The sequence below is a fragment of the Scleropages formosus genome, chromosome 11 (genome assembly GCF_900964775.1).
Source record: "Scleropages formosus chromosome 11, fSclFor1.1, whole genome shotgun sequence".
Lineage (NCBI taxonomy): Eukaryota > Metazoa > Chordata > Actinopteri > Osteoglossiformes > Osteoglossidae > Scleropages > Scleropages formosus.
This window is the reverse complement of record NC_041816.1, coordinates 13333128-13355683: the sequence shown is the minus strand read 5'-3', so window position 1 is coordinate 13355683 and position 22556 is coordinate 13333128. Positions and strand designations below refer to the sequence as shown.

The 22556-nt window shown below is 39.2% G+C and overlaps 2 protein-coding genes across 2 annotated transcripts; one reads left to right on the top strand and one right to left on the bottom strand.

Moving 5' to 3' along the window:
• Positions 1-414: 414 nt before the first annotated feature.
• LOC108940772 (ammonium transporter Rh type C 1-like) lies at positions 415-11273 on the bottom strand. The gene is made up of 11 exons (XM_018763127.2): positions 11021-11273; positions 7072-7258; positions 6005-6155; positions 5733-5880; positions 5238-5404; positions 4994-5131; positions 4731-4867; positions 3473-3576; positions 2224-2297; positions 1463-1536; positions 415-811 (listed from the first exon to the last, which is right to left on the bottom strand). The coding sequence occupies exons 1-11, from the start codon at positions 11244-11246 to the stop codon at positions 778-780; spliced, it is 1440 nt and encodes a 479-aa protein (XP_018618643.2). The 5' UTR covers positions 11247-11273; the 3' UTR covers positions 415-777.
• Positions 11274-18603: 7330 nt separating this feature from the next.
• Positions 18604-22287, top strand: cib1 (calcium and integrin binding 1 (calmyrin)). The gene is made up of 7 exons (XM_018763386.2): positions 18604-19202; positions 19354-19388; positions 19895-19994; positions 20110-20263; positions 20360-20478; positions 21688-21776; positions 21861-22287. Exons 1-7 carry the CDS (start codon positions 19152-19154, stop codon positions 21880-21882), a joined length of 570 nt encoding a protein of 189 aa, XP_018618902.1. The 5' UTR covers positions 18604-19151; the 3' UTR covers positions 21883-22287.
• The last annotated feature ends 269 nt before the right edge of the window (positions 22288-22556 follow it).

Sequence of the window (22556 nt, the reverse complement as noted above, 5' to 3'; positions counted from 1 at the left end):
AAGAATTATAATTCTAAGAGAAAGAAGAAGTGAGGTCATTATTTTAAGTAACATTTTATTCTTCTGCTTGCAATTATAGTACTATAGTAAAAGCATGCACACAGGTCTTAAGGTCGTCCATACAAATACTAAAACAATGAAATCAACATTGTGGATGAAACAAAATATTCGGATCAAAATGTTTTTATTCTCTGTTGTGCTTTCCCTCGAAACTATAAATATACTTTGTGAAAAAGGGAAAATAGTGATCTGATACAGAAACAATTCATATTCAATAATGCAAAAGCACAAACCACAAGATTTTTTGGAAAAAAATGTTTTTGTACAAAAGCATCACCACCAGATGATTTAAGCACAAATAAGTTTCATTTCTTAAAACATTTTATTTCTGTACAATTATTTTCCTTTCGTGGCCATTTTTCAGTGCTTATAAACAAAAGTAATCAACTTTTGAAGTTTCGGAAAGTATATGATAGTGTAACGTGGACATTTTCGATATGTTAATAGTGTACAAGGTAGCAGAAGAGTGTAGAAACCCATATGAATTAACATTCCCCAAAAAAGCAAGTGTTTGTATGTGAAGGGCAGTTTTGATTTGATTAAAGAGTACGTTTTAGGACAAGGACACAATGACTAGAACTCTTTAATAAAAATAATTTAAAAAAAGAGTAGAAAAAGAACCCCACTAAATAGTGCTCCATTACAGAGCTGTGTTCTGCTGAGGGATGCTGGTTAGAAGCAGTCCAAGCTCTTAGTTCAGGACCATCTTCTGTTTTGTTAGCGGTGCTCCACAGAGAAGTTTGTTTCACACCTGGTATGAAAGGATAGACCACTTAGAAACGAAAAAAAGAAAAAATCCTGACACTGCTCTGCTTATTTAATATTATTAATGGCATTGCTGATAACTGTTTATTAGTACAATTACAATTGTGCCATATATCAACAACTGCATCTTATATATCAAGGCAATATGTATACATACATATAGTATATATTCTATAAATATAAACTATACATATTTGTAAAGAAGCCCTGCACGTGTTTTTTGAAATGATTAATCAAGTAATTAACCTCAAACTGGGAGATACTATTTGTTCAGGTCAACCTTTAGAGGTACAATTCAAAATAGAAGATACTAGTAACTCTATTGTAATTGTCTCCTGCCATCTAGAGGCCATTAGTGGCACTGTAACTGTAAAGTATACCACAAAATAGTGTAAGAAAGCCTGCATACCACAATGAAAGGAGTACCAAGTGACTATCCATTAAAGACCCTACATGGCAAAGACACCACATTTTAAAAGCACTCTAGTAGCCCTGTCCTGCTGTGCTAAAAGGGTATGACTTCAGTGCAGTGCAGTCCAGCAGTAAAGTAAAGACAAAAAGTAACATGCAAGACAGTCATGGAGATGTTTTAAAAGCATGTTCCCACAATGCCTACTTTTAATACAGTAGAACTCACACGTCTTGATGTTTATTTCTCATGTGGTTGTTGTATTCGAGGATGACTGAATGACTCTCTTCATCTTCAGGTAGCTGTTCACAGAAACACACTTACATTGATTCATTTCGCTGACGCGTTTCCCAAAAGCGACTTACAGTGTTAAGGTTACAGTTACGAGCGCTTACCTATTTATACAGCTGGGTAATTTTACAGAAGTAATTCAGAATAAGTACCTTGCTCAAGGGTGCAATGGCCGGAGGTGGGGATTGAACCTGTAACCCCATCCACTACGCTACCAGCTGTCCCAGGTACATCTATTATGTACATCTGGAGACCTCTGAACCAGTTGGTAAGCAATATTTCATTTAGCTGTCACACAATATGCCAGGTAAGTAAATGTTACTCATGTGAAAATGTCAGAACAATGGAAGTGTAACAGTTCCTCAGTCATTGGTGTGAAACCCAGCTCAGTTTCTATTCTATTCTATTCTATTCTATTCTATTCTATTCTATTCTATTCAGGGGATCAAGTAATACAGGTAGTATTTGCTACAGGTTTGCTGTCGCAGTCTGTTACACTTATTCTCCAGCATCTTCCAGGCACAAAGATCAGCTGCAAGGACTCCAGTATTTTCACCATGGTGAAACTCAGTGACTGAGGACTGAGCTCAAGAGCAATGAGGACTTGCCCCCTATTGGTGACCACTGGAGCAGCACCTCTCTCGCTTTACTAGAAGCTTTTTCTAGAAGCTTCTCTTCTAGAAGCTTTCAGAGCTCACCTCCCAATACACCTCGTCATCGAAGCAGTTGTCATCTGCTGGGTCTCCCCAGATGGGCAATTTTAGAACAGTGCCTGCAAAAAGTATATAAGACATGTTCAACTCACTGCACCGCTTCCTAAATATTGTAAGTGATCCACATAAATTGTGAGCTAGTTACAACTCAACCTCTCCAAAACAGAGATCTTACACCTCCCTGCCTGTCTTGCTGTCATGATCTCTCGATCAAACTGGACAATTCTCTCATTTTGCCTACCTCCTCAGGTAAGAGTCTGGGAGTGATGATTGACTCAAGTCAATCTTTCTCTCAGCACACTGAAGCCACAACCCTGACCTGCAGACATATCCTGCACAACATCCGCAGGTTCCATCCTTACCTCACAACTGACTCTGTCCAAGTACTGATCCAGGCCATGGTGACATCCCATCTGAACTACTGCAACTCTCTCCTGTGTGGCCTTCCCGCTACTGCCATCAAACCTCTACAGCTGATACAGAATGCTGCTGCATGAGTTGTGTTTGACTTGCCGAAGCGTTCACATGTATCTCCTCTACTCATTTCTCTGCACTGGCTTTCCATAGCTGCCCAGATCAAATTCAAGACCCTGGTTATAGCCTACAAATGCATCAATAGAACCGTTTCCAACTATCTACAGAACTTGATCAGCTGCTACACCCCAGCCAGACCCCTTCTTTCGTCTATTTCTGCTTGCTTGGTGGTCCCACACACGAAAAGTAAAGCACGGAGGTTCTCGGTTCTGGCTCCGTTGTGGTGGAATGACCTCCCCTTCTTGCTCAGAACTGCTGAATCTTTGTCCACATTTAAAAAGGGTCTTAAAACTCACCTCTTCCAGAATCACTTCGCCCATGATGATCTCTTAAGTTCATGTAAGGTATAAATGTTCATGCACTATAACTTTAACATCATGTCCGAGGCAATCCTTTATGCAACTACTCCTGTAATGTAACGTAAATGTTTATATGAATCTCAAAAAAAAATTACTAGAAAGGTGATCAGGAATCGTTGATATTCTGATAAAGTTTTATGCAGCTACTCGTGTGATGAACATTGGTTCATATGGTGGAAAAAAACAAACTAACTTTACAAATTACACTGAATAAATGTAAATGTAAATGTAGTTATGTGAAACACTTCACCTTTCCAAGTCACATAGGTGTCTATGACAGCTAGTCGTCGTACAGGCTAAGAGTGTCTGTCGTAACATATTATGGGATTGCTTTAGCTTACCCACAGCTATTCCTCCACCAATTCCAAAAACAATAGCGACACAGAGTCCAGCTGCTTGGTGTCCCCCTTGCAAACGGGGGACCATCGGAAACATTGCTGCAAGCCTGAAAACAGAAAAGGAAATTCATAAAGCAATAACCACCATTCATTCATCCATCAATAACCACCTGTCAATAACTATCCAGGAGTGGCTGCCCATCACAAAACAATGAAAAATACACATGCACACACCATGGGCTATTTAGAGTCACCTATCTGCCTGAAACACATGTGGGAAGAAACACACACAAAATTAGGAGAACATTCAAATGCTGCACAGACCGAGCTGGATTCAAACCCATGCCCAAATGCATAACCTGGGCACTGCAAGGCATCATTGCTATGCGCTGTATCATGATGCTGCCTAGCCAGTGACAACCAGTTTAAGGAACATCAAAACGACTACTGCAGTAACTTGAGAAACAGTGTCTGTGACGCAATCTGTCAAGCAGTGAAGACCCAAGGTCTATTGAGCCAGGAAGTTCTTTGTCATGATGTGATGCCTGCAAAAACATTAGCATCAAGGGCCCAGTGTTGATGTGTTTTTACTTGAGTGTGGCTACAGAACATACAGGGTTGAGTGTCCAATATACTTTGCTTACAAAACACTGGCCAGCATTTCCATATCCCCAGAACGGTGTAAAAGGCAGATACAACTGGTCTACAGGACGAACAGGGAGAAACTGCCAATATACGGTGACAGTCTTTCAAAGCACGGCTAAGCAGATGACTGAGATGTGGCAAGGTGAATTGTCTGGGGGAACACTAGAGTGCAAAGTGACTGAGGATGAAATTACCTAAGAGGTAAAGTCACTAGACACAACCTGGGAACTGCAAGGCATCATCGCTACGCACTGTGTCATGATGCTGCCTGGCCAGTGACAACCACACACACACACACAGTCTGAAACCGCTTATCCCAAGCAGGGTTGCGGTAAACCGGAGCCTAACCCGGCAACCGAGGGCATAAGGCTGGAGGGAGAGGGGACACACCCAGGATGGAATGCCAGGCTGCCGCAAGGCACCCCAAGCAGGACTGAAACCCCAGACCCACCAGAGAGCGGGACCTGGCCAAACCCACTTGTGCCACCGCAGCCCTCCTCAGTGACAACCGGTTTATGGAAAAATGAAATGAGCACTGCAGTGAACTGAGAAAAAGTGTCCGTGATGCAATCTGTCAAGCAATGAAGACCCAAGACAGAAGCTGTGAGTAACTTACCCCTCTGATCCATAGACATATTCAGTGGCACCAGCAGCGGATATGGCCCCCACAATACCCCCAATGATCCCTGGCATGCAATGCAGGTTGTTGATTCCACACGTATCCTGAATTTTTAGATTCTTCTCCAGGAATGGCTATGTTTAGTCAAGAGAAAACAGATAAATTCATTGGGTGTCATTAGATACAATACAATGCCTGAATGAAGCTAATTACAGATGAACTTTCAGGTACAGCCAGGTTCAAAAGGTATGAAAACTCACCGTGACGTAAACATAGCCTAAAGTGGAGATGATGCCACAGCAAAAGCCCACAATCAGAGCCCCGTAAGGCATGAGCATAAACTCAGCAGCAGTCCCCACTGCCACACCCCCAGCCAAGGTGGAGTTCTGGATATGCACCTAAATAAACCCAGCACCAAGTTAGTTTCACAGGAAACGAAGGCAGGAGAGCTCAGAAACACTGAACACGAGAGCAGTTTGAAAATTAAGTTATCACAAGGAGTACCATGTCCAGCTTGCCCTTGTCCTTGCTTAAACTGGATATGGCCACACTGGTGAGAACAGTGGAAGCAAGGGCAAGGTAGGTATTGATGGCAGCGCGGTGCTGACCATCCCCGTGACTGCAAATTGCGGAGTTGAAACTGGGCCAAAACAGCCATAGGAAAAGGGTGCCTGTGAAAACAGAGCAAGTACTCAGAGATCAGAATGATCATTAAGCACAAAGAGCACACTGGTTGAGAACATGCCTTGTTAGTGCTCATCCCTTGAGGGCGATTGCTAAAAGTACACTTTAGCAAAGTTTGTAGACTGGCTTGCTACAGTGAACATGTCTACCTGCATGAATGGGTGACATTCATAAGCTGCTCTGAGTAGCAAGTGCCATTTAACCAGTAAGATAACACAAATTAAATAAATACAGTAGTTCCTCATGCTACACACATCATGCATCAATTACATTCCCTGGAATCACCTTCATGACACATCCCTGTACTTAACTCACCAATCATGGCAAAGACATCCGAGTGGTAGACAGAGCCCAGCAGTCGTTTACTTTGATTGAGGTCTGGCCGATAGAGAACCCAAGAGATGGCCAGACCATAACAAGCACCAAAAGTATGGATTGACATGGAGCCCCCAGCATCCTTGGCCTGTTAAAACAATTGCTAAATTAATACAGTCATACCATGATATATGACAATAAAAAAACACACATTTTTGGTATATTAACTCTGTATAATACCTCAAATTTCAAATGGAGGCAGTTAAACTCACGTGGATAACATTGAGGATAATAAATTCATCAATTGCAAACAGTGTAACCCCACATAGCGTCATCACTAGCAGCTGGACTGGACTGACTTTGCCCAGCACAGCACCATAGGCGATCAGGCAGCTTCCCACACAGAAGTCAGCATTGATGAGGCTGGCAAAAAAGAAGAAAGCAGCCAATGGATGGCAGACGTGAACAGAGTTGGTCCAAAGGACAGGGAATAAGGGGGTATGTAACATCTTAAGTACAGTTCTTCTATATACTCAATAAAAACTTTAAATAAAAATCTTTACTGTCAAAAAATGATAAAATAAAAAACATCTTGACTATACCAACTGTAGGCAAAAGCTAGGAAGTACTGTTGACAAAAGGAAGCAGAAGAAACATCTTAGATTAAAATTACCGTCTGCACCACTGAATTGATCTGAAAGATGACTGCTTTTAAAACATGTATGAAGTTTTGGTTTCAGCTTCATTGAATCTACAGCAGGGAACTGTTTTCATATGTTCAAGGGTTGCTGCCTGATGGGATCATGCAGCCCAGTAGTACTAACAATACAAAATGCTGTTTAATTTTATGTCAAGTGTTTGTATCCTCATGTCCTATAGTTAGTTTGACTGTGTTTGAATTTAAATCTGTGTTTTATGTATTGTACTCAGGGGGCACGGTGGCACAGCTGGTTTGTGGTGGGTCTGGGGTTCAAGTCTGGCTTGGGTGCCTTTTGGTGGACTAGCATCCTGCCCGGGGTGTGTCGTGTGCCCCCTCCCCCTCTAGCCTTGCACCCTGTGTTAGGCTCTGGTTCGCTACGACCCCACTTGGGACAAGCGGTTGTAGACATTCTGTGTGTGTGTGTGTGTGTGTGTGTGTGTATTGTACTCTGCCTCAAATATACCGTATGTGTTAGCAGAATGAAAAAGATGTAAAATAAGAATACTGATCACACTCATGAATTTACAGTAGAACGCAATACTGATGTTCAGATAAATGACTAATTGAAGGTCTTCACATAAGCTGTCTGTCAGATTTCAGTATGAATATGGTTCTATAAAGCTGTGATTCAGTACTTACTTTTCTACCGCAATTAAGATCTTCCCAGTGCCAAAGGAGTGAAACCAGCCCTGCATCAGTAAAGCCCACTGGATTCCGAAGGCAGCAATGAGGAAGTTGAAGCCCACTGCACCAAAGCTGTAACGCTTTAAAAAGGTCATGAGGAACCCAAAGCCCACAAAAATCATCACATGGACATCCTGGAAACCTGCAAAACAGATGGTGATGCAAGGAGGACATTGAAAGAATTACCTGTCAATCAACAGATTTCTGCCAAAAAAGCAGAACACAGAAATTCTAGCTGAGTCAGAACTTCCTGACTAGGTAGTTTTCACAAAAGCACCACAATTCTATACAACATGCAGGCCATGGTGCTTTCTTTATTTATGCTTTCTTTACGATGTTATGTGTAGTGACCATAGTATATACCAGTTCTTACTCCCTCTGAGTCCTGGTACACCCAGTACCCCTCTGACAAATTTTGTCAAGTCCCAGACTCTCTTCGTCCGCAGTGCTACTAAAGATCCTCTACTAACTAGGCAGGGGGAAGACCAGACAACTGACCATTCGGTCAAAAAGCGCTTAAGAAATATTTACATGTGATGTAAGCTTGCCAAGGACAAGTGGAGAAGCAGTTCCCTATAACTATTATTACAGATACTACTTGTACATCATCCTGTGCTTTTTACACTATCCAGGATTAAGCAACATATGGGCACTGCACAAATATGCACCTAATAGAATCAGCAAAGTGTACATAGAAGACTAAACTTTTAACCGACTAACAGCAATAGCCACATTTACTGTAGCTAGCTATGGAAAATTACATAAATTGATTTTCTGTTTTGAAAAACTACCTTTTTATACATGTGTTTTATCTATCATTTTAGTTTACGGTTTCAATTTACCCATATGTCATTTGATAAAATGTACAAAAAACAAATGTAATAAAAAGCACATGTATGAAACCTTTAATTGCATAAAATAAAATATATTTCCATTTAATAATTTGCTGAGTTGCAGATTTTTGTTTGGTGTCCAACAAGTCTTCAATGAGATATGGACAAAAAAAAAATAACCACAAGTGACAATTTCATGAATTGGCACAGTAAAAAATACCAAGCTGTGTAAATGGGGGGAAAAGATGTAAGTAGTTTAGTATAGTATACTTGTCATTTAAATTAGCAAAATTCCTTGTTGTTTTTGTCAGCTCAAACTACCTTGTTAGCAGATTAATATCAGATTCAAATCTCTCACCTTCATGGGTCAAGGAACTCTTTTCTGCAAGTCTAAGTGAGCTCCCACTAGTAAAAACAAGTTTGTGTGAAATGTCACGATCATCTGTGCAAGTGGAACAAATTCTGCTAATTGTTTTACATTCTCAACAACTGTCCACCTGTTGTGATGTAAACTCAAGAACGTTATTTGCTTCAGTGGGAAATTGACCAGTCGAAGGACTTTGTTCATTGTTTCAGAAAACGGCTCAACAGGTGTTAAAGAAAATGTTAAATCTTTTTACCATTATAAAAGCAAAAAAGAGGTCAAATGCATCAGTGACTGAAGCTTTTTCTTTGATTATTATTATTTTCTATTGTATCCAGCTTCACAGCTGAAAATGTACCCAACGATATCCTCATCAGATTACTACTCTTAATAAAACATACTTCGTAGTTCTCCAGTAACCAGGAGACAGGGGTTACATGTGAAGCTAAAATCTGTACACAGTGTTTAAACACTGGTCCAACCCATTTAACACAACAAGAAAGGCAATGGAACTGAGTCAGAAAACTACTGGTAACTTTAGGGTTAGGGTTAGTTTAACTGGTATATTGAGTAAAGTATGGTACAGAGCATAAAGTCGTGTGTACATATTTGGCCCTTGTGTCCAAAGGGGAAAACTGCAAAAGGGTTCCGGGATTTATTTTAGTTCCTTCAGCTCAAAGTTGGCAAGCCTGCTTTGTCTTTTTCCCCATTTTCTCCAAGAAAATTCTTTCTTTGGAGCAACTTATTAATAAAACTACAAAATTTTAAGACCACAAACCCAGTTTCAAAGAAAGGTTGTAAAACTGTCACCATAGTTCTACATCCTATGAAGCAAGTATATTCTGATTTTTTTCTGTCATTAAGCAATATATTACTAGTTTTCTCCAGGCCATTAACCTTTAGAACAGTTAAAGAAAAGAAAAAAAAAACTGAGGAAAGAAAACATAAGGGTTCATGGCTTAAAGGTTTTGTGACAGAGGGTAGTTCCATAATTGATATGTCCTGATAGTCAACATGTCAACATTAAAACAAACTTATTTTGCCCACATAGCACAAGCCTTCAACAACATTCTTATAGAGGAGACTCCTTGAACCAAAAATGCATCTCGGGAACACTGAAAATTTTCCAACGTTACTGCTGAATAGTTTGGGCAGAATCATTTTTCTATTGCTATATTCTTTTCCAGCAAATTTCTGAAATTTATGTTTAAAAATATCTTTTATTATTGTTAAAATTATAGAAAATGTTGCAGTATTTAGTTTAAAATATTATTTCGTTACTATTCCCAGGGGTTAGAGTTAGGGTTAAGGGGTCTTGTGACAGAGAATTTGTAGAACATAAAACAGAAAAATCTGTTAGTAAAATGATTAATATAAATTATTTAATTTACCAAAGGCTAAGAAGGATAGGATAAGAAGGCTGTTAAATTTTGTAACTGATAAACTGGAATATTACTGATTTTTTTAGTTTCATTTATTTAATTTAAAGATTTTTGTATTTTTTGTGGCAAAAACATATTTTAACATTTCCTTGTCTTGTAACCGTTATAGGTTACATATTCCAAAAACAAACAAGTCATCAACATAACTTTAATCACAGGATTCACTTAATTCATTAATAGTTCAGTCAATATTGTTCTAATTAACTGAGAGCTCAGTTCCAATAAAAGCCAATACACACAAGGGTACACCAAGACCAGGGCTAGGAAAGTGTTGTATTAAATGACATTAGTTTGCAATTGAAATTAATCCGAGTCCTGTCTTTGTTGACAGTTAAACATTTTACACATCAGCAAATGTCTTTATCAATAATCATCTAATTAAACACAGTGGAGTGTGTACTAAACACTGCATTTTCTGCTGATTATCTTTCATTCCTGACACTGGATGCGGGATCCTCAGTGCATTTGCAGTGAGCTATTTTACAGCCTGTTTAAAGGATCATTTTAACTGCATCACCATGAACATGTACAACATCCCCTGATCCACTGAAATTATTAATTCAAAAATGTATACAAAGTTAATGGAAAGGCAACTGTTTCAAAAATTTAGTACAGACCAGTAGAGCAAATAAAGTGTTTTTTTCAGACCACATACATTTCATCAACGAAAAAAAAAAAGGCGATTTTATTATTACGTTATTTCATGGCGGATCCAGAAGGAGCCAAAACTTTATAAACAAGATAAAATAGATTCTCTTAGCATGCTGTGTGTCTGATCTGGTAGAAGGAATGGATCGTTTTTCCATTACTTAGAGTGCAGATGAAATCAGCATCTGCAGCAGTTCCAGACCATTGAGTATGAAATGCTTTTCGACTGGATTACTGTCTCAGTGATTTAACAGGCACCTAGAAGGTTGGACTGCACCTATTCCCTGAGGTTAAGTTAGCTTGTCATGCAGCAACAATACCAGTGCCTACAACAAAGGATGCCACGAAGTTCAGGTTAAAGTATACAGAATAATTAAGAGGATATCTTTTTTTTAAAAAAAAAAAAAACATAATGCAGAAGTTATTTTGTTAAAGATTCTGAATTCAGCTATGAAAGTAATTTGCTGTTTAATAACATAAAAGACAAATATGAAGGTCTAAACAATCATTTGCCATTATAAAGCTGTCATCATCATCATCATTTAACTGATGCCTTTGTCCAGGGCACCTTACAGGAATAGATAGATACTATATTACTGGTGACACTACTTACGTACTTGGGTACCTGTAGTAGAAGTCATTTTCGATATCAGATAAATTGCGCTTGGTCTTTTTGTGCTCTATCCAATGGGTATCCGACTCTTCGTTGTATCGGACAAAAATACCAAAAAGGATGATCATTGCTATCTGCCAAATAAAACAGACAGCAGGCAGCTTTAATCGAATATTAGTGTTTTTCGAACAACCAAAAGAGTCACACAATCCATACATGCAGTTTCCCATGTTGTACTGTTGCCAGCCGAGCTCATGTGTTCAGCAACCTTAGTAAAAATGTAAGCGTCCTCCAAGCTGCTCATTTATAAACTGATCTCAGAGGTGTGTCTCTTGGTGAACCAGTGTGTGATCCCTGCTGACATGTTACTGACACACCCCTTCAGCTACCTTTGTGAGGGAATGGTAAAATAGCCTCTGTTCTAATTTTGAACGAATTTGCTGAATGAATTCGGTGTTTGGTTTGAGGTTTTGTGAAAATCGGTAATGTCACAATATGGATTTTTCAAAACATTAGATTTATTTAGTTTCTTTGATAGTCACATATTTTTGCTGGGGTCAGTTATTTTGACTTACATTTGTGCATTAAAACCAAAGGTCAGTGATTTTGCAGTAAAATTTCCAAGGTAATGAATCATAAAAATAAAGTACTAACTGCTTCAATCAGGAGAGTTAAAGTTGCTGTCCTGCCCTTTATATGTCTGTCTTATTGATTTTATTTTATTCAAATAGTTCTATAGTTTTTTATACAGTTCATTACATGTCTTTATCTGTGAATTTTTATAAAATACTGTTTTCACTCACCCTTTCAAGTTTAACACATTTATTTGTCTCTCTTGCAATTTTCCCCAGCTTTACAGGCATTGCCACACAGTTGTGTTTAGCAATAGAGCAGCATTATATAAAAACAGGAAAAATATAGAAGTCATAGTTAAGTACGACTATGAATTTCCTTTTATGTAAGTTTCCAAAATGAAATTCATCTGTCTTTAGCTTTTTTCTATAATATAGAGGTATAGAATAGCACTATAAAAACTAGATAGTTATAAGCACGATGAATCCATGTGAACTCGGTATCAGCTCCAGCTTAAAAATAATATTCTTTTAATACAAAGCACAAACCAATATAATTTTTCTAGATATTGTACAACAGAAAAAAATATTCTAGATATTAAAAGCAATTTTGCTACTTCTAAGACTAACGAAGCAGTTAAGAGGTAAAATTGAAACAAAAATGTCATACATATGATTCTCCTGAACCCAAATTTGAGACTATAGTACAATAATTTATTAGTTAATCATATACTGAAGAAAGTCATTGAACATGTTAAATATCAAAAAGGAGTTGGTATCAAATAGCTGTAATATTTGAGAGGATGTTTCTACTTTAGGTATTCACAAAATATGACCTTTTCAAAGTCATCTTGTGAACTGGTATACACATGGAACTGTTATTGCTTGTCAAAACAACCTTCTTCATTTGCTGATGCATGTAAAGTGGAACATTTTATCTTTCCGAGACAACTCCATCCTACAGCTGTAACCTGCTCAAACCAGAAACATGCTACCTACCATGACATGAAATTTTCTGCTTACTGTATCAATTCAGCAGAGACGGTTTTGATTTTACAGTAAATTAGCTTCACTACAAACACATGGAATAGAAGGTACCGGCAGTCTGAAGGACAGAAGTAACTCCACTTCCATTTTCAGTCTGACAGAAGATAAAACATTTGCAAACACATGGAAAGGTTCACTGAAGCTGCTAAATGTAAATGAAAAGATGTTCTTAGAGATAGCAAAACATATATCGAACCAGGAAATTCTTTTTCATGATGTGATATCTGGAAAAACAAAAGCATCAAGGGCCCAGTGTTGATGTGTTTTACTTGAGTGTGGCTACAGAACATAGAGGGTTGAGTGTCCAGTATACTTTGTTTACAAAACACTGGCCAGAAAATCCACGTGATCATGGGGAGAACATGTGAACTGCACACACTGAGCCAGATACCAACCTACAAACCCTAAAGCCCTGGAGTCATGAGGCATAAGTGGTGCCCACAGTGCATCCCATGTGCATCAGAGTCCACAATAAATCATGAGTTTAAAATTTTGACAAGAATAATGATTATTTTCAGCAATGGAGCACTATTTACCTGGGTTCCTTTTCTGAGAATACCACAAAATTGCGTGAGAAAGCTTGAATACCACAATGAAAGGAGTACCAAGTGACTATCCATTAAAGACCCTACATGGCAAAGACACCACATTTTAAAAGCACTCTAGTAGCCCTGTCTTGCTGTACTAAAAGGGTATGACTTCAGTGCAGTGCAGTCCAGCAGTAAAGTAAAGACAAAAAGTAACATGCAAGACAGTCATGGAGATGTTTTAAAAGCATGTTCCCACAATGCCTACTTTTAATACAGTAGGACTCACACATCTTGACGTTTATTTCTCATGTGGTTGTTGTATTCGAGGATGACTGAATGACTCTCTTCATCTTCAGGTAGCTGTTCACAGAAACACACTTACACGAGCTTACAATTACTTACCCATTTATACAGCTGGGTAATTTTACAGAAGTAATTCAGAATAAGTACCTTGCTCAAGGGTGCTACGGCCGGAGGTGGGGATTGAACCTGTAACCCCATCCACTACGCTACCAGCTGTTCCAGGTACATCTATTATGTACATCTGGAGACTTCTGAACCAGTTGGTAAGCAATATTTCATTTAGCTGTCACACAATATGCCAGGTAGGTAAATGTTACTCATGTGAAAATGTCAGAACAATGGAAGTGTAACAGTTCCTCAATTGTTGGTGTGAAACCCAGCTCAGTTTCTACTCATTCTATTCTATTCTATTCTATTCTATTGTATTCTATTCTATTCAGGAGATCAAGTCAAGTAATATAGGTAGTATTTGCTACAGGTTTGCTGTCGCAGTCTGTTACACTTATTCTCCAGCATCTTCCAGGCACAAAGATCAGCTGCAAGGACTCCAGTATTTTCACCATGGTGAAACTCAGTGACTGAGGACTGAGCTCAAGAGCAATGAGGACTTGCCCCCTATTGGTGACCACTGGAGCAGCACCTCTCTCTCTTTACTAGAAGCTTTTTCTAGAAGCTTCTCTTCTAGAAGCTTTCAGAGCTCACCTCCCAATACATGTTGTCATCGAAACAGTTGTCATCTGCTGGGTCTCCCCAGATGGGCAATTTTAGAACAGTGCCTGCAAAAAGTATATAAGACATGTTCAACTCACTGCACCGCTTCTTAAATATTGTAAGTGATCCACATAAATGGTGAGCTACTTATGCGAAACACTTCACATCACCTTTCCAAGTCACATAGGTGTCTATGACAGCTAGTCGTCGTACAGGCTAAGAGTGTTTGTCGCAACATATTATGGGATTGCTTTAGCTTACCCACAGCTATTCCTCCACCAATTCCAAAAACAATAGCGACACAGAGTCCAGCTGCTTGGTGTCCCCCTTGCAAACGGGGGACCATCGGAAACATTGCTGCTAGCCTGAAAAGAGAAAAGGAAATTCATTAAGTGATAACCACCATTCATTCATCCATCAATAACCACCTGTCAATAACTATCCAGGAGTGGCTGCCCATCGCAAAACAATGAAAAATACACATGCACACACCATGCGCTATTTAGAGTCACCTATCTGCCTGAAACACTTGTGGAAAGAAACACACACAAAATTAGGAGAACATTCAAATGCTGCACAGACCGAGCTGGATTCAAACCCATGCCCAAATGCACAACCTGGGCACTGCAAGGCATCATTGCTATGCGCGGTATCATGATGCTGCCTAGCCAGTGACAACCAGTTTAAGGAACATCAAAACGACTACTGCAGTAACTTGAGAAACAGTGTCTGTGACGCAATCTGTCAAGCAGTGAAGACCCAAGGTCTATTGAGCCAGGAGGTTCTTTGTCATGATGTGATGCCTGCAAAAACATTAGCATCAAGGGCCCAGTGTTGATGTGTTTTTACTTGAGTGTGGCTACAGAACATACAGGGTTGAGTGTCCAATATACTTTGCTTACAAAACACTGGCCAGCATTTCCATATCCCCAGAACGGTGTAAAAGGCAGATACAACTGGTCTACAGGACGAACAGGGAGAAACTGCCAATATACGGTGACAGTCTTTCAAAGCACGGCTAAGCAGATGACTGAGATGTGGCAAGGTGAATTGTCTGGGGGAACACTAGAGTACAAAGTGACTGAGAATGAAATTACCTAAGAGGTAAAGTCACTAGATAACTGCACTACACTAATATCTCTTCATAAAGATACTGCATTCTGAATTAACACCTCTCTTATCTTCCTTTTCTCAAAGCTCTGGACTTTTTAAAGATTTTCTGTCTTCATCACAACTACAAACACACGAATTACCGGTTTTATCAAATTTTGGTTTAAGCAAGAAACAACCTGAAACTGAAGGGAGACTGACTTCAAAACAAGTGTAAATCACTTTAGGGGAAAATGGAAACATGAGAATAGTTTGTTTTCAATATCCCTAAGCTGGAACTGTTGGGTGATCAAGCATTTGATGTAATATTTTCATTTTATTACAGACCCCATCAATGATGCTTTGCTTCCATAATAACATAATATAAAATAACATAGTGACTGATGTATTCTTCATAAGGTGAATTCAGTGGAAGGTAAAAGTGATTGTTTCCCCTGAAAACTGCTATGGTAAATTGGGAAACATTGAATTCACTACTAGCGCAAGTGTCTGTACTGAAAAAAACAAAAAAACAGGCAAACAGGTGCAAATACAAAGCAATAAAGCTCATTCATTGGCTTTTGCAGGTGCACATTAACTCAGCTATGTGTTGGAAATCGGAAATACAGCACCGAAGGTTTGCACAATTCATGACAATATGGTGTTGGCATAGATAGGATTCTGCTTTCCAAAAGATACCTGCGTACATACAGTACTGTGCAAAGGTTTTAGGCAGGTGTGAAAAACTGCTGTAAGGTAAGAACAGTTTCAAAAATAGAAATGTTAATAGTTTTTTTTTATCAGTTTAACAAAATGTAAAGTGAATGAACAGAAGAGAAATCTAAATCAAATCCGTATTTGGTGTGACGACCCTTTGTCTTCAAACCAGCATCGGTTCTTCTTGGCACACTTGCACAGTCAGCGATTTTTTAGGCATATAGCCCGGTGTTTGATTAATCAATTATACCAAACAGGAGCAAATGATCATCAATTTAATATGTAAATTGAATCATAACTGAAACAGAAAGCTGTGCAGGAGGGTTAAAACTGGGTGAAGAGCAGCCAAACTCTGCTACCGAGGTGAGGTTGCTAAAGGCAGTTTAATATCAGGAATCATACAGTGTAGGTAACCTCAGTTTATGTTTAAAACTCAAAGTCCTTGAATACCTTTGTTAAATATGTTTTCCTTTTGTATTTTATACTTTTATTTTGTCATATTACCGTAATGGCGTACGGAAACGAAAGGAGACTTTTATTTTGATACGCCCTCGTTATCCCAAGAGCCTTGGATCCTCGAGGATCGCTGGCAATAGGTTCATGCGGTTGGTGCGCAGATGTCTTTTCCGATCTTGTGGTAGCTGCGTGCTTCAGGAACAAAGGAATTTGTTTAATATAAAGATTTAGCAGCCCTCCTGTGAGGCATAAGGTTTGTATGTGTAATGTATTGTTATGAATGCCTTTTATTCAATTCTGTTTTGTTTTCATTATCGAAATGACTCGATCCATCCCGTACAGCTCTAGTGTTTGTGACTCTGTCACACTGTGTGGTTGTTGAAGGAAGGAATGGAAATTAAATGTTAAATATCTTTTTATTTATTTTTACACCAGCTCTTACGTTGGTGGAAGTTGACAAGTTCAAGTTCTAATAAATCAACCAAAACCATCAGTCAGGTCTTGGCCATCACTTAGGGTCTGCATTACATACATGATGGCAAGACTGAGCACAGCAACAAGACACAAGATCGTTGTACTGCATCAGCAAGGTCTCAACCAGGCAGAAATTTCAAGGCAGACAGGGGTTTCCAGATGTGCTGTTCAAGCTCTTTTGAAGAAGCACAAAGAAACGGGCAACGTTGAGGACCGCAGACGCAGCGGTCGGCCAAGGAAACTTACTGCAGCGGATGAAAGACGCATCATGCTTACTTCCCTTCGCAATCAGAAGATGTCCAGCAGTGCAATCAGCTCGGAATTGGCAGAAACCAGTGGGACCGAGGTACATCCATCTACTGTCCGGAGAAGTCTGGTCAGAAGTGGTCTTCATGGAAGAATTGCGGCCAAGAAGCCATACCTCCGACGTGGAAACAAGGCCAAGCAACTCAACTATGTACGAAAACACAGGAACTGGGGCGCGGAAAAGTGGCGGCAGGTGCTTGGGACTGAGGAGTCAAAATTAGAAATATTTGGCTGCAGCAGAAGGCAGTTTGTTCGCAGAAGGGCTGGAGAGCGGTACAAGACTGAGTGTCTGTAGGCAACAGTGAAGCATGGTGGAGGTTCCTTGCAAGTTTGCGGCTGCATTTCTGCAAATGGAGTTGGGGATTTGGTCAGAATTAATGGTCGCCTCAGTGCTGAGACGTACAGGCAGATGATTATCCATCATGCAATACCATCAGGGAGATATGAGTGGCACCAAATTTATTCTGAAGCAGGACACCGACCCCAAGCATACAGCCAAAGTCATTAAGAACTATCTTAAAGAAGAACAAGAAGTCTCTACAGAGCCCTGATCTCAACATCATCTAGTCTGCCTGGGATTACATGAAGAGACAGAAGCATTTGAGGAAGCCTAAATCCACAGAAGAATTGTGGTTAATTCTCCAAGATGTTTGGAACAACCTTCCGGCCACGTTCCTACAAAAACTGTGTGCAAGTGTACCTAGAAGAACTGATGCCGATTTGAAAGTAAAGGGTGGTCACACCAAATACTGATTTGCTTTAGATTTTTCTTCTGTTCATTCACTTCACATTTTGTTAATTGATAAATAAACTATTAATACTTCTATTTTTCTAATGCCTTCTTACTTCACAGCATTTTCACAGCTGCCCAAAACCGTTGTACTGTATAAATTTTTGAAAACCCGCATACACAGGCTCGTCCTCGTGTACACTTATAGTCAAAGTTTGAAAACGCACTAAGTACGAAAGCTTTAACTCCATACTGCTTTTTTTTGTGAGAAGACGAGGTGAAACATCGTACGGAAATATGGAACGTGCGTTGTGCTTCTGATACGTTGTCAGAATCTGTCACATACTATAATTCAGGCATCCGTTAGTGTGGACCTATGAAAATCGTTTATACATGTCTACTAACAGCCGGATAGCAATAGTATCTTGCACGAAAAGTAGTTCGGTGCTTCGGAAACGGGAATCACTCCGCTCTCCTCGTGGACGGCCAAATTGTGATGACGTCGACCGTTATGGAGCTGGAGGAAGGACCCCTAACGGCGGCAAATACGCGCCTGATTGAAAATGCCAGACCTAATAGTTATTCTACAATCAATGTACTGGAAAACTTTTTAAGACCTGTACTAAGTAAATGAACACACGATTTAAAAAAATAAAATATGAACGCACAGTATGAATTGAAACGAGTGTTACTATGCGTTTTTAGATTATCTAGCATACAAAAATCGTATGACAACGCGCCCGTTCTGAAATATCATGTACAGAAGTACCCAGTTTCGTCGAAAATACTAAATTAATCATTCCCTCGTTTTCGTTAATTGCTTATCCTGGTCAACGGTACATAATATATGTAACAGGTGATATGGACAAGACACTTTGAGGTACTTTCTAGTCACTTGGTGGTGTGGTAATAATAATAAACGTAGTAGTAGTAGTAGAAGATGATGATGATGAAGAAGACGACAGGGACTTTCTGATGACAGCAGCACGTCCCCTAATAGCGGACGACGTTTTACTCGGGTAACCATGGAAACGAACGTATGGACAGGAAGAGGAAGTGAAGAAAGTTAGCTGTGAACTTCGACCAACTTGTGAAAGCAATTTTTAGTTGGTGTCCTTTTGTTTCCGCCTAAAACTTCCTGTTCGAATTACGAAGTTTATATTATACTAATCGTTTGTAACTGTGAAACTCTGGTCAACAATGGGAACGACGGCCAGTCAGCTACCAAAGGATTTGCTGTCAGAGTATCAGGTAACGCTCTTGTTGTGAGGACGTTTCTGCTCCATTATATGAACACTTAAGTCTTAAGTTCTGTACATTGAAGTACATCTGAAACCAATAATTTTTTCTCAAATCTTTCTATGACTGTGTATTATAATAACTGCTTTTGGGTGTTTTTCAGGAGCTGACATTCCTAACAAAGCAAGAAATCTTACTGTAAGTATTGTTTTAAGGACAGATACAGACTAGCTGTGTGTGTGTTGGGTTGCTAGAACTGTATCGATGGATTTATTTATGACAGACTTAATAATTTCCACTGGATGTTGACACTTAGTCTTTGGCGGTGGGAAGACCGACAACAGTACGATTTGGAAGAAAACGGCGTCCCTCGCTGATCCGAACACAAGTAGTTCTTACGGCGAGGACTGGAGAACCAACCTGCTCTGTGGTCTTGGGTTTCAGTTAATACTTTTACAAGATGCTGTTAAATATTCATACCCTTGCTAACATGTGGAAGATGGGTAAACAAAAAGAACCCAGTTCAGTTGCAGCGCTGTGTGTTGAGCAATACCATGGCGGGGCCATGATAAAGTGTTTTCTTCTTCTCTGGAGATCCAGTTGTAGAAGGTTCCCTGTCTAAATGTAAGCATTTCTTCCCCAGTCTCCTTGTGAAGTGAATCGTGCAAAGAAACATTTTTTGTAATTGTTTTGCTTGAATTTAGGGCTCACAAGAGATTCACAGAACTCGTTGCAAAAGAAGATCGAAATGATCCCAGTCCTAGGGTGCCCATGTCCAAAATTCTCACATTACCCGAACTCAAGGTACAAAACTGTTCCGATGCGTCACAAACCATTACACGATCACAAAAATTTCGTTTTTGTTTTTTATCCTGAACCGTTTTACATTTGCATTTGATATTATTTTCCTCCCAACCAGTCTAACCCTTTTAGGAAACGGATTTGCCACGTGTTCTCTACATCTGAAAGTAAAGATGGCAGTTTGACATTTGAAGATTTTCTGGATTTACTAAGTGCCTTCAGTGATTCTGCCACGTTGGAAATTAAATCGCACTATGCATTCCGCATTTTTGGTAAGGAATTTCTTTGGTACGTCTGCTGCTGTCAAAATGGGAGAAGAACGTGGTGCAACGGTTTGGTTTGAAAGTGCTTTGGGTTCTTTTTTGTAGACTTTGACGATGATGGCACCCTTGACCGTGGAGACTTGGAGAAGCTTGTCAACTGTTTGACTGGAGAAACGGACGATACCAGGCTCACTCCTGAAGAGATGAAACAGCTCATCAACAACGTGAGAATACATTTAAGAATTTCACTGCCATAATTCAGCTGTCGTCGCCTCAAGGTGGTGTTTAAATCCTTCTGGAAGCAAGACTTGAGACACTTGAAAACATTTGCAGTACATGTTACAAAAGTTGTAGTTCAGGTGAAGAGTTCAGTGCACAGACATACTTTTAGACAATCCATGTATTGTACTGAGGAACAAAACAACAAACTATTTGGCTTTTAAATTGTTATTTTGGCAAATTTTGTTTACCTATTGATGCATGGATAGCCAACACATACTGTGTATATATATAAAGTCATGTTGTGGTTATTGATTTAAACTGAGACAAATTAGACAAGAATTCAATGACTGTCATTGTCATGTACTAAGCAGATCTAGTATTTATTGCTTGTTTATATTGTTAGTTTCTGATCTCCTTCTTAAATACTGTCCTTTAAAGCCTAAGTAAACACAAAATTGTCTGTTTTACTAGTTCAGTATGAACCTATCTCCAGTATCAGTGATCTTCATTCAAACCTAACCTGTACACAAAGCAGCCTGAAGTACTTCCAATGAAATAATACCACTTAATGATTCTGCAATTATTAAATGTAGGTTGATGGTTTTACTTAAAGTTATAAGTGAAGAATTAGGTATAAACATTATCAGTTAAGGGGGGCGCGGTGGCGCAGTGGGTTGGACCGGGTCCTGCTCTCTGGTGGGTCTGGGGTTCGAGTCCTGCTTGCGGTGCCTTGCGGTGGACTGGCGTCCCGTCCTGGGTGTGTCCCCTCCCCCTCCGGCCTTATGTCCTGAGTTGCTGGGTAGGCTCCGGTTCCCCGCAACCCCATCTGGGACAAGCGGTTCAGAAAATTGTGTGTGTGTGTGTGCGTGTGTGTGTGTGTGTGCGCGCATTATCAATTAATGCAGACCCAGATCTTAATACTGATTCACTAAATGTGTTGAGAGGATGAGGGAAAATGTCAAATGTAGGCAGTATGTGGAATAATAAAGTAGTGTGGAAGTAAAATATTTAGTTAATATGCATTACATATTCAATGTCTGAGCAGAATCATTCTTAACTTGATTCAAGCAAGTACATGTTATTCATGCTACTTGATGGAGCAATTCACCTCCTTTTTTGAGAAGAGTGCCTCAAATGGGATATTTCTTAGACTTTTTGGTATTGATGTACAAATGATATTCCCAATATTTTGCAACTGTAACTGTTTTTAGATCCTTGAGGAGTCTGATATAGACAAAGATGGAACAGTGAACCTCTCTGAGTTCCAACATGTCATCTCAAGATCTCCAGATTTTGTCAGGTAAGCATATGTACACTGATTTTTGAAAAGTTCCATGTATAATATGATCTGAAGGTTAATCTTCTCAATTTTCTTGTTCTGCAGTTCATTTAAGATTGTGCTCTGAGTGGATAATTGCAGCAGAACATTGGAGTTTTCCAAAGGCTGATCTTTGCCACACACAAGCAGTCTAATTCTTCCTGTCTCTTCCTCACTGTTTTTCTAAAGGTTATGAAAGTGCCTTCTGGTGTTTAAGACTTTGTTTTAATCATTGAATGTGTATTTCTTACCTTATTCCATGTCTTCACAATTAAATTTTAAAGCATTGAATAGCACCTGTATAACTTGTTTTTTAAAAATTAGAGCATTTCAAGTTTAATAATGTAAATATTTCACCTTTTTTATAATTCTATTAGTAAATCTCAGTAGGTAGGAACCCTACCTAACATTTTTTATCTATCAGTGATCCTACACTCTGAGCATTTTGCATAACTGAAATGTGACTAATGCAGTTTCATGATATTTAGGCTTCATTTGATTTCACCTTGTATATTTAATGGAATTTTATTTGTAAATAAATAAAATTATACTAAAATGCTGCACTTGTTCATTTAGCAGGTATCTGATCTCCGATACCATGATTACTAAGTATTTAGCTGATACCTTTATCCACAGTGACATACAAAGCTAGATATGTACATTAACACACTGATGTATTTCTCCAAAGCAACTTACAATATTAAGCTACTTAGAACGATTTACCCATTTGTACACCTGGGTAAATTTTTTACTGGAGCAATT

Excerpts from the sequence above, each read along its gene's own strand:
- LOC108940772 (XM_018763127.2), bottom strand. The coding sequence starts at position 11,246 with ATGGGAAACTGCATGTATGGATTGTGTGACTCTTTTGGTTGTTCGAAA. Across the intron at positions 2,298-3,472 it reads TGGTGGAGGAATAGCTGTGG|GCACTGTTCTAAAATTGCCC; the intron begins GTAAGCTAAAGC and ends TACTTTTTGCAG. Across the intron at positions 1,537-2,223 it reads ATGACGAGGTGTATTGGGAG|CTACCTGAAGATGAAGAGAG; the intron begins GTGAGCTCTGAA and ends TTCTGTGAACAG.
- cib1 (XM_018763386.2), top strand. The coding sequence starts at position 19,152 with ATGGGAACGACGGCCAGTCAGCTACCAAAGGATTTGCTGTCAGAGTAT. Across the intron at positions 20,264-20,359 it reads CTATGCATTCCGCATTTTTG|ACTTTGACGATGATGGCACC; the intron begins GTAAGGAATTTC and ends TCTTTTTTGTAG. Across the intron at positions 21,777-21,860 it reads AGATCTCCAGATTTTGTCAG|TTCATTTAAGATTGTGCTCT; the intron begins GTAAGCATATGT and ends CTTGTTCTGCAG.